This window comes from Meleagris gallopavo, chromosome 2 (assembly GCF_000146605.3).
Source record: "Meleagris gallopavo isolate NT-WF06-2002-E0010 breed Aviagen turkey brand Nicholas breeding stock chromosome 2, Turkey_5.1, whole genome shotgun sequence".
Classification (NCBI taxonomy): domain Eukaryota; kingdom Metazoa; phylum Chordata; class Aves; order Galliformes; family Phasianidae; genus Meleagris; species Meleagris gallopavo.
Genome location: NC_015012.2, coordinates 75,805,762 through 75,817,984, shown reverse-complemented (window position 1 = coordinate 75,817,984; position 12,223 = coordinate 75,805,762). Strand labels below are relative to the sequence as shown.

Here is a 12,223-nt window from a genome sequence, read left to right as displayed (position 1 = left end):
AAAAAAAAAAAAGCACTTGGTTAAGGCTGAGAGGTTGTAACCAAGAATTCACCAATACACATCTAACAACCAATATACCCAACTATTCTGCAGGCAAACACACAGCAGCATTGTGTCATAAATACAGGACCCACTTGAAAACTGCTGAAAATTGGACTACCCCCAAAACTTTTGGATCTGCTCCTTTTCCTTCTCCTAACTACAACACAAACACTTCAAACTTTGTTACTACATTCTCCAGGGGTTAGTAGCCCTGCCTCCTGCCCTATCATCTACCAGGCAGCCACAAGAACCAAACTTTATTTAGCTACTTAAGCTGCCAATCCAGCACATGCTCTGTACCCACAGCCATGCTTCAGAAATAATTTAAAACACGAGTGGCATCAAAATGCTGCTTAGAAAAAAACTATTAGCACAACAACTTAGAGTTACAAAAAATGTTTGTTTGGATCAGAAATCAATTATTTCAACAAGTGTACTCATACACAACCTGTTCACACATGTACTACACTCCTGTAGCACACAGTCCAGCTTCAAAAGCTAGTCTTCTACCTTAACATGCAGAAGATACTTCATATTTAAGGCAACATCCCTTTTATGCACTTCAGCATTTGGTAAACATGCACTCACAAAATACTTTCTGCAGCATTTAAACAAAAATCTGGAGGAGAAAGGGGGGAAAAAAAACCTCAAGAAAACACATTAGAATTTAAAGTACCACATTGACAAAATGGCAAGCTTTTCTGCTAGGTACTTAGAATGCTGCCATTCATCCTCTGGCTATACCAAGGTAAATCTGCCTTCCTCACTGTTTGCTCTTATGGACTTTCTTTTCTAGTAGTTTAGATGAGAAAACTGCAGATAATGATCCTTATGAAAGCAACCTTCTGCTCTAAAAGCACTTCTCCCAGAGCTGAAGAAGAGAAGGCTGCGGGGTGATCTCAGTGCAGCCTTTCAGTACCTGAAGGGAGCCTACAAACAGGAGCAGTGGCTGGGAACACTGATAGCCAACCTGCAGCTCACATCTGGGAGATCGCTGTGGCTGCAATTGGCAGCTTGGCTACTCTTAAACCTAACGCAACAAGCAACAGAAATTAAAACCAACACTTCTAGAAGTGCCAGATGCGATCCTTCCGTACACACACAGTAAGTGGGCCAGTCTGGAATTGAGCCTCTGAACATAACAAGAACAAACTAAGGGATGCAAGAAGCCAGAAAGGTCAGCCACCAGCACCTGTGTCATTTTCTGCCTTCAGACACAACCTATGCACTCTATACTTCTTCAGTATTTCTCATTCACACATTTGCTCCCTTTTCCATCAACCGCACGTATTTGGCAAATGGTACTGGAAATACACAAGTTCTTTCCCACACATTTTTCACTTTCACGTCCCACTTAAATACAAAGCAACACAAGGTATTACAACAGTGACACCTTAACAAAATTATATGGGATAAAACACCATCAAGATTTAATTTCTTTAGCCTTCCATTCCTTACACTTGTAAGCTTACCTCAGAAAGACACTGATGGGGACTCATGTCCCCTTTCACCTCCCACTTAACTATGTGATCATGTCATCAGAAGTTCTTGATAGTTTAACAGTTTGTTGGATTAGGATGGTTCTTTGGAGACAAGAAATTCAGACAGACTGAGAGATGCAGGAAGTGCCACTCTCAACAGATTTTGCATTTAAGATTCTTCCCTCCTGCTGATCAACTACAATACTAAGCAAGAAGAACAAAGCCTGCAAACAGGGTACTCCAAAATGTTTCTGCAATACCCTTACTACAAAAGCAGATTATTTTTTTCTCCTAAAGGTGAGCCCCTGCACAACCCTTTCTCCTTATGGATCAGCAAAGAGGAAATTCTCAAGCTATCTTATTAGGCCCATCAAAGCAGAACTCCAGCAAGTGATGTATCTTAGACAGAAGTGAAAGCACAGGAAAAAAGCAAGTAAAGAGATAAGGATATGAGCTAGCTAAGATTTTCCATCAAACAACTCAGCTACACAACAGAACTGAGAACAACAAACTTGGACATTATCTGATGGGAAGAAAAATCAGGTAATCCACTCCTATGGCAAAATATTACATGGATAATGGAAGTACTACAGTGTACTTCAAAATGTTAAGAGTTCAGACTTATGCTTAACTGAAATAGTCATAAATCTAGTCATAATGTTTTAAGGAATTAACGCCCTGCCCAAGAAGCAGAGACGGAAGGAAAAAAGGTTCAAAATACACAATAATTGGTCAGCTTCTCAAAAGCAACTGCTACAAGACATCTTTGAAAATTCCAATCTGCACATCTTATATGTTTCACTTCTGAAGTGATAAACATGCATTTCCAGGGTTAAAAATCATTAAAGCTTGTTCTTTGACCATAGCCAGATTTCTGTGCAATCAAATCTTAAGCTACAAAGACATTTATATGTCTGGAGTCACCACAACAACTTCCAGAGGAGAAATTAAGTACACCAGCAGATGGACCACTCATCCTTGGGAGAATGAGATAACATCAGTCAGTAGCTCTTTTAAAATTCACATCAATTCTACAGTACGTTCATATTTTTACTCTTTCTCAATACCTCTTTCTTTCAAGAAGACTGACAGATATCAGGAAATACTTACTCTGGAACAACGTACTTTAATTATACCATGTTTCTCTTACAGCTTTATTACCTTTGCCATGACTTCTGGATCTGGATCTTCTATAGGGTCGGCCCATTCAACTGTAACAACGTTTCCCCAGACTTTCACTTTGCCACTCATTAACCTACGTCTGGCTTGAGCAGCAGTTTTGTGATCTTCATATTCAAGGAAACAGAAACCCCGGTTCTTTTTCTTGTCATCAGGCTGATGATACAATATGACATCTGTAAGGCCCTCTGAAATTAAGCAAAAAATTCATTTGTTATAGCTTTAGTCTAGGACTTTACGTTAACAAGTAGAGATTATGTTTCTGGGAAATACGCACCTAACCGGTGATTCCAAAAGGCACGACCATGCTAAACTCCTCAGACTATGAACATATTAAAGTTTCCAGACTTTCAAGACCAACGTTTTCAAAAAGACGTTAGGCTATTCCAGCTTAGCAACCCTTGTCTTTGGTGAGGAAAGCTTAGAAACTATGGAAGAGTACCTTTCATCTCACTGACCAGAGGAGAGAGGGCAGCCCAAAGTTGTGTTTTGTCACTCCTCCTCTCAAACCCCTAAGTCACAAAACTTATCAGCATGTGCTTTTTCCATGGATGTCCAAAGAACAAAAGGTTAAACTTGCATGATTTCAAGAGATCTAAAGAGTTTCAGTGTTGCTCCAAGAAACCTAAAGTATAGCATTCAGTAACAGAGGAAGCCATAAAACATTACCTTTTCAAGTTTATATGCTATTAACAAAGAGATCCTCATCAAAATGCAAAGAATTCTGAAGCACAAAACTAGTTACGTTCTCCAGTCTGCTTCAGTTCTGTCTTGAAAAGTTTTTGCAACATCTCTTAGTACAGAAATAATTAAACCACACATTTGTTTGAATGGCCTTTTTAAACATTACACACATCTCAGTAAAACTGGAACTACACACCTAGTTTAATTATAGATTTCAGCCGTTGGCACAGTGAATTAAAAAAAAACATAAATCCCTAAAGTCAAGGGAAATGCTAAGTCCTATCAGCCATCATCATTCAACAAGATAAAGATGGCAAAAAGTTCATTACTGATCACATCTGACACCTTCCAGCTCAATACAACAGTTACTGAGTTACCTGTTACTTTGCTGAATTCTTCAACAATTTGCTCCTTGGTTTTACTCTTAGGAATAGAACCAACAAAAAGTCTATTATTGGCAACAGAGATGCATACACCAATGTGTTTTCCAGAGCGAATTTCATGATTGTTGTACTGAAAAAAAGCAGACAACCATTAGATAGATAACTTTCACTCTTCTCCAACAGCAGCACTATCGAATACTTTACTTCTATAAGTACATCTAGTAATGTATATATTCTTCGACATTTAAAACATTCTTAAGAGACATACTCAATTATTTTGCACTATACCTATGTTTTCTAGACTACCTTCATAGCACCAACCAACAACCACCTTTCCCTTTTTGTTCAAGCCTGTTTCTTAATACGTTTCCTTAGATTTTTTGTGGAACTGTGAAAAGTTACGATTCTGCCCAGGTCACAGAAGGCAAGGGTAATCCCTTCACAGCAGCACAGAAAAAGACCCAACTTGCTCTATAGATTGCATCTGTGAATTCTTAAATTGAACTGCGTGTAATAGAAGAAAGGTGTTGCAATTAAGGTCAGATTCTCTTCCAAAGCTCTGTAGTTCACAAAAGACAGACAGCCACGATCAGGTCTTCTCCGCAAAGCATGCAAAAGCAATTGCTGAATTCTTTCCAAAGCATGTAGATTACACACAGACAGAAAGCAGCAGAAACAACCTTTTACTGCTTTGAAATCTTAAGATTTCTGTTCAAATGCCTCTCCCAAAAAAGGCAGCCTGAACATATCAGCAGTTCAAGGGGAAAAATATACACCACTGCAGACAACTGCTGACAAAAAAGTGCCTTTCGCTGGGATGCAGACAGACATACAGCATCCAAATAAACAGCAAGGAGGACAAATGGTGGTATGCCAACCCTTTTCCAATTGCAAGCCCAGCAACAGGCAGTTCTTCAGCTAGGAAACCTGTTTTGTGGTCAACGTTTTATTGACAACTAGTAGAGCAGCATTTCAAAATTTAATCTAGCTACTTAATCTAGCAAGTGGTTTTGTGTCTGCTGGCAAACTTCCCCACATATGCAAAGTCTTCCACACCCCCTTCCTGCTTGGTGCACTAAAAATCAGGGTGAAGATGTAAATTTATTTAGACATACATGTAGTAAAAAAAACAAAAACACCTGTGTAACTGAGAATTGTCAAAGCTATACAACCGTAGCAGACTTGAGCTGAAAGAGCTGCAGATACAGAAATGATTTTCAGTGGCATCTTTCCAACTAGTTATGTAGCAAAACATAACAAAGAGCAGCAAAAAGCACCTCTGTATCTGTTGACTGGGTGGCAAAGGAAGACGAGATTTTCAAGTTGGAAACAAAATCACACAGCAATATGTATATATGTTTAAAAGCTGTGAACACTGGCAGACTCATATGGATTAACAAAGAAATCAATTATAATGGGGAAAAAATGCTTTAAAACAAACACCTTTAAAAAAAGCTAGCCCCTTATATGCCCGGATATAAGTTGCAAAAAGATGCTTCTTAAATTGAATATATAAGTAAGTTTTATCTGTAAGTTTCATCTGATATATTATCTAGATATCCCTTATAAAATGTAAGACTAAAGCCTGACTCCACATTTAATCCAAATGACCCTCCCACATCTCGTAACAGGAACAACTCTTAATTATTCTAACATACTGCAATCCCACACTGACAGTAGTTTTTCATGCTACATTATATTAACTACTATTTTCTATTGCATGTTTCTTCTATCTCTGACAAGGCAGCCTGCAATTAGGTGCTCCTGAATATATAGCTGGTGCTTTTTAGGTAAATAGTTTGCAAACCAACTGCAAAGTTAGATAAGGCATACACAGCCCCAATTCTGGATTAAGTGCCACAACAGTCAGGCCACCAAATTAGCCAGGTCAGCATAATGCTTTTCCCTCCTATCACCACTGAATCCACACCCAAAGCCAGCAGAGACATTAGTACTCCATACACACTACAGAAGACTCCTTTTCTGCTAAGTTCTTCAAGAACCTATTCACAGATAGGTAAAGTAAGTTACACAAGACAGTTAAGGTCTGTTTTGCCATTTCGTTCACTTTCACCTGCATTTATTTCTAGCACTGAACAAGCTGCACTGCTTGCATAGCTGGCAAACTGCTTAAGGAGAATGCTTGCATAAATTCAACTGTACCTGCACTTTGATCAAACTTCTATCTGCTCTGGTCAAAAAATACTTCGAATTATAGCAGCATGTAGTATACTTTCTGCCACAAGCTTAGCCCACTGGTTCTTATTTCTGTGCATGCCCACAGTAATACTAATTCTTCCAAAACAACTTCCAAAACTGAAGACTACCAACTTCATATGAAACAGCAGAAAGGAGAACTGAATGTGTGTGTATAAAACCAACTAGAACATAATGCTCAGAGTACAGAACCAGAAGGCAAACCAGACATGCTGACAGAAGAGATGCCTGAAAGAAGTCACACCCAGCTTCTGACAGGTGGTGCTTGTGTGAACAACACTTGAGATGCCACTTGTACTAAAGCTGGCAGCAGGGCAGAGATGGTGGACTGCACACTGGATGAAGTATTAGACATAAAATTAACTATGGTTCCTATCTTTATGTCTTCTTGGTATCAAGTCACAGCACTATTCCATTTTTTGTCTGAAGTATAGCATCAAAGCTATTTCAGACAAAATTTAGGGAGCTCTCCCTTTTTAAGCTGCTGGTGCTATGCATAAACAAAATAAGAGCTTCAACCACTGAAGTCCAAGATTTCTTCTGGTAAATGAAGAGGTTAAGCCTGTATTTTCTGCTCTTTGGGTATTGACAAAACTTTATAGCTGTCTCTTACCACCCACAAATCTAAGGCAGCACACTGACTGTTAGCCTCATTTTGGTAAATTTCAGAATCCTAAATGGGAAAAAAAAGCCACTAGGAAGAAAATGGGAAATAGAAGAGAATGATCGCTATCTCACTGCATCCAGAAAGCTGCAAAAACAGTTTTCTACATATCAGAAGGTTTTATGCAGTATCAAAAAGAACACTGCAGGTTAAAATACTAGGATGTTAAAACAGCTGACCAAGAGTTCAGCGTAAGAGAATTTTAGTTACCTGTCCCACATGTGTAACTAACATAAGTCATCAAGCCACTATTTTCAGCAGAGCTCCACAGCCCTATTTTGCTGATTCTCATGTAATCACTCTTTGACAACTTGGGCAACTTCTAATACACCAAACCAGCCAGCCTGCTACATCTGGGACTGCTCAAAAGCTGAACTGGATCTTGTGGCATTCATCAGAACTAACCCTGCCCTCAGAGATGTTAACATAAAGACTGAAAATCTGCCCTATCATTCCTAACACTTTTCAACTATTACCCTCAGTAGCTATCTAACTGAAAGACAGGAAACTGCTTTATTTTTTTCCTGCTCATCAAAGATCAAGTGTACAGAGGCATTAAGTACCTTCCTCCCTTGTATCACTGGGTGCAAGACTGAGGCCAGGTATCAGACATGTTATTTCTAGGGAAATTAATGGCTTCTCAAAGAAATTTAAGAAATTAAGCAAAATGCAGCTAAGGAAAAAGCTCTTTATTTAACAAGTACTTCCAATAATGTATCTGACTTGTTCCACTCTTTTGGTAAGTCATGTGCACAGCTCTGAAGCGTTTACACGCATTATAAATAGCTAAGCTGACAATGAAAGTACAAAGAGCTACATGCAAACAGCTGAGTTTTCCTAAGTATATTTGGATTGTGCACAGGAACACTGGATGTTCTTGTTTAAAAAGTTAAACAACAACAGATAGCACTCTTCTCTGTGCTTCCACTTTTTTTTTTTTTAAAGATATTTCAATTTTTTTGGGAGACAGTCCTACCTTGGCTTTATTTGTCTCTAACTATTGATTTTCATTATTAGTGTGCCAACAAGGTAACTTAATCATCGAAGACGCACCCTATTACAAAAAGAGACATTTTAACCCTTCTGGGTTTATACAGTATAACTCAGAATGAGTACAGTTCACACTCTTAAGATCATCTCAGCCACATCAATACAACAGCAACTAGCACAAAAAGATTCATGTTTCACTTAACTAGAAAGACAAAGGATGAGGGGGTCTCTGAAAAAGAAAAGGTTGCTTCAATCATAAAATCAGGAGAGCTCATTAAGAGCTGTCTATTACGACAGAATACTTCACACCTCTGTCTATACACTGTAAACTTTTTAACCAGTAGCTTTTCTGTCATTTTCCAGTCTGTTTAAACAGACAGCACAGACCTTAAAAGCGATTTTCTCTCCTGTGAAGTACCTCGTGAAATTGTGTGACTTTAGATACATTTTTCTACCTTGGTGCCCTCTGCTGGTACACAAGCAAAGCAGAAATCATACAAAGCCCAACCAACTCCTTTGCACTGCAGCAACTCAATCAGCACTTCCTTCAAAACTCATCCAAACACTGACAACTCAGAAATCACTCCTGCTAACACAACTTCAGTAAACAGTAAAGCCACATCTAACTGGACCAAACTTACTTGTTTTTTTTTTTTTTTAATCCTGTCCCTAACACCTGTCCAGCGAAGATTCATTGCACAATAACAAAGAAATACTTAAAAACGCCGAGTGGACATTTGTGAAATGATATAACAATGACACAGCTTAATTTTAAGCAGTCAGACATAAGCATAAAGACAACTGCTTAAAAGCCACAGTGTTCTTACCGAAAAGCAAAAAAAAGGCAAATGAAAAAAACTTACCAGCTTAACAGCCTCCTGAGCTGCTTCTTTAGTACAAAATGTGACAAAAGCATATCCTCTATTTAGACCGGTTAATGGATCCATCATTAAGCGGAGATCCCAGATAGGTCCAGCTTTCTCAAATAACGGAACGAGTTCATCTTCAAACAAATCTCTTGGAATCTTACCCACAAATATCTGCAACAGACACAGAGCGTTGCTTATAAAAAAGATACACCCAAGAAATACAAATGCACCTACGTAAGTAGCTCCTTCTCCTGACCTCTGTTCCAACAGAAGGCTGCTGTCCTGAATATACAGACTCTGGAGGAGGCCCACCGTACTTTCTCTGTCCTGTAGTCACATCAAGAGTGTAGCCGGTTCTTTCCAAGAGTGCCTGCAAGTCGGAAATTTAAAATTTTAAAATCAGATGGAAATTTGGCTGATTTAGATGTACTTCACTCACAGACAACAGACATGTTTAAAAGTCATCTTTAACCGTGTTGCTTTGAAATTCTCACAGGCGAACAAGCCCAGTGCTTCAACAAGTAACCTGCAGAACAATTACTCAAATTGCCAAGAAAAGAAACAGTACAAAATCTGGAGGTTCACATGGAGTTTTCCACAATTCCTTCATTTTCATACACACACGCAAAAAAAGGAGGCCAAGTATGAGAACACTGAGCTTCCCTTTAATTAGGAAGATCTTAGCAGCCCGAGCCACTTCTTGTTTTGGCATGCCCAATCCTGCAAACGTTTATGCAGAGAAGTTCCCTTCACTTAATGAGATTACTCATAAGTGTGAAGTTAAAGAACACATGATCGACTGCTTACAACTCCTGGAACACTAGCAGTGTTCCTTCTGCTTCAGGTATCCCACCACTGAAGTGATAATAAAACTTCCCTTCCTCCTGTGCTGTAGTCCCTCCTCCTCACTTCAATTCCTTGTGAGAACATAAAAAGCATTGCAGCACAACTGATCTTTGCTACAATCACTGCACAGTTACAAATATATTACCAACTAAAAATGTTCACTAAAATTCAGAATACAAACATCTACAGAAGCTTCTCTGAAAAGGGTCTTCTCTTAATAATTTTGCACAAAGACAAATCAACTCTACATGCAAAGAAACTGCTTGTTTAACAACTCATCATCAGAAGTTTGATTTCACAACTGGAAAATCACAGAGCGATTTTAAACAGTACAGCCATCAGCAGTAACAGTTATGCTACTTTAAGTTATTTAATATGTATTGTTAATGCTTTATGTGGCATTGACAAGAACTGTACACCAGTTCTTTCATTATCATTTTAATTAATCGCACCTCAGCCTCAAAATCAGAAGAAAAAGAGACATGCCAGTTTTGCAATCTACATACTTATTTTTAATCTTTCCCACATGGATTTTCCATTTCATTCACAGAAAGTTAAAGATGAAAGACTGCCTCAACTTTCTAAGACTTCAACTAAGCGTACTTCTTTCTCCTTTTCTTCCCATTTGGTCAAGTTGGTTATCACAGTATTTAATGGAAACTGCAGTATGCCTAACTCCTGTCACAGCAGTTTCTTGGCATCAGAAGACTCATCTGAAGAAATAATGTATTCTTTAAGACAATTCTGACACAAATATTATTCCTTATCATGGAGTTGCTTTAAATCTGAATTAAGAAAACCAAGCCAGTAGCTGAAGTTACATACTCTGAACTCAAATACCTATGCTGACAAGTTTCCTGCAACTTCTAACTGTGAAGCAGCCTACTGTCCCAATGAGCCAATACTCAGCACACAAACCAAACTGCCAAACGTTTTTCATGTTTCAACACACATTCAGTTCTAGTAAGACAGTATGTAAGTTCTCCTGAAGATACAATCTAAGATGAAAGCTTGTAAATAATGACAATCTATAACATCCTTTACTAGGAAAGCAGTTCCTTAAAAATTAAGATCTCTATCACAATCACTTTGTAAAAACAACACCAACAGCACAGCCTTTGTACCTTTTATCTTTCAGTCACATACCTTAATTTTTGCCTCATCTGGTCCTTTGCTAGAATCTGCCACCTTGGTCCCCTGTTTTTCCCTCTGCCTGTATGTCTTCATGACTCCACATAAAAAGGCACTTTTGTTCTGCAAGAGATGCATTAATCTTCAGTTCTGCAAACATTACAAACCAGAACCTAATTTTGCCTTGAACTTCCACAGAGCACATTTCACATATCACGTATGGTTCAGTGAAGATATTTAATCAAACCTTTTGCCAGTCTACCAGCAGTTTATCCCTCAACAATTATATTCTGAATTGCTTAATGTTACCTGAACATGTGAGAGATCACTGTCTTTAAACTGCTGAAGCACTGCCAATGCACCTTCTTCATTAAATTCCTTTAAAGCTTCAATAGCTCTTTCATCTAGATCACTATGTGCAACTAGCCCTAGAGAAAAGAAAAAAAAAAAATTACTAATTACATTTGGTAGCAATCTCCATTTAATCATATTTTACACACCTAATATATTTCAGCATCCCCTGAATTAATCGCTGGCTAAAAGTAAGTTACTATACCTAAGAAATCACATAGTTCCCTAAGTTAAATTTTAAGTGCACTTAGCTTACTTTTAATCAGAAGTGTCAGAAAAATAAGAATTAGACTAGGAGTTACTGCATTTATGTATTTCAATTCTCAGATATGCACGTTAGACAAGGCAGGTTTAGTTTCAGTGTCCTGAAGTTGAATTCAGAAGAATCTATCAAAAACTGATTTAGCTTAATGAGCAAAGTACCACGATGTTCTGGGAGAAGACTGCAAACTGCAATACTCAACAACACCAAAATCAAGCTTTACTATGCTACTGCCATGCCTGACAGGCAGAATACAATGACCTCTGCACCTATGAGATCCAATACCATGCCACAAAGCATCATTTACATCAGATGATGACTACCAAGGCTTCAGTGATGACTACAACTACAGTAAAAATGCACAAAGCCCACATCACCTGCTCCTTCTAAGCATCAGCTGTTGTATATCCCAGGTGGTACTATGCTTACATTCATACTTCTCTTTCCCACCACCCACCCCAAGCAGCTTGGCCCAGACTGGTCTCTGGGAAACATCATGACAAACTAAGACACCGAGTGACAAAAAAAAAAAAACACCACAGATTTTGTTAAGATTGCAGTCCTCATACTTCTGGAAACCACGTGAAGTTGCTCAGTTAGCCTAAAGACAGCAGAAGCCAATGAAATATCCTAGGATTTAGGAAGGTTTTGCAACTTTCATAGCTTACCTGCCACATAAATTTCATCTAGTTTTTCAGCAACTTTCTGTGGTAAACCAGCATCAAGCAACGTCTGGAAGTGCTCAGAATGGGTAACCGCAGCAGAAGTGTCCATTGGCTCTTCAGTACCGTTCCCATTCACATGTTCAGTAGCCATGTTTCCAGATATCTGTTCGAACGCAAGAAGCAGAATCGTTAAGCTACAAACACCTTCAAGCAGAACAATTCAAGTGACAACACGTGCAGCAGCCCGCCCAGTTCTCGCGAACAGACGACAGAGCACTTCCCGGATACTTTCAGCTTCCAGAGATACACAGAATTCCTCAAAAGGAGCCCTGACACAAAGGGAAGCCCTATCGCCGCTGCCTGGCGGGGGCGGGGTGGCTCTCGCTGCAGGTTTTACACAACGCAGCCAGACACTGACTCACCTCGCCCGTCGTCTCCCCAACGCGCTCCCCGAGAAGC

At 38.9% G+C, this 12,223-nt stretch overlaps 1 protein-coding gene across 5 annotated transcripts in view; it reads right to left on the bottom strand.

Annotated features, from left to right (window-relative positions):
* Positions 1 to 11,949, bottom strand: part of SYNCRIP (synaptotagmin binding cytoplasmic RNA interacting protein) — a 23,155-nt gene extending 11,206 nt beyond the window's left edge. For all 5 annotated transcript variants that reach the window (XM_010707655.3, XM_031552541.1, XM_003204362.4 and 2 more), the window contains exons 1-7: positions 11,768 to 11,949; positions 10,796 to 10,914; positions 10,502 to 10,609; positions 8,766 to 8,879; positions 8,504 to 8,680; positions 3,764 to 3,899; positions 2,685 to 2,890 (exon numbers count right to left, since the gene is read on the bottom strand). In XM_010707655.3, coding sequence (XP_010705957.1) covers positions 2,685 to 2,890; positions 3,764 to 3,899; positions 8,504 to 8,680; positions 8,766 to 8,879; positions 10,502 to 10,609; positions 10,796 to 10,914; positions 11,768 to 11,915 — 1,008 coding nt within the window. In that variant the 5' untranslated portion in view covers positions 11,916 to 11,949. The remainder of the gene's footprint in view (positions 1 to 2,684; positions 2,891 to 3,763; positions 3,900 to 8,503; positions 8,681 to 8,765; positions 8,880 to 10,501; positions 10,610 to 10,795; positions 10,915 to 11,767) is intronic.
* Between the last annotated feature and the right edge of the window lie 274 nt (positions 11,950 to 12,223).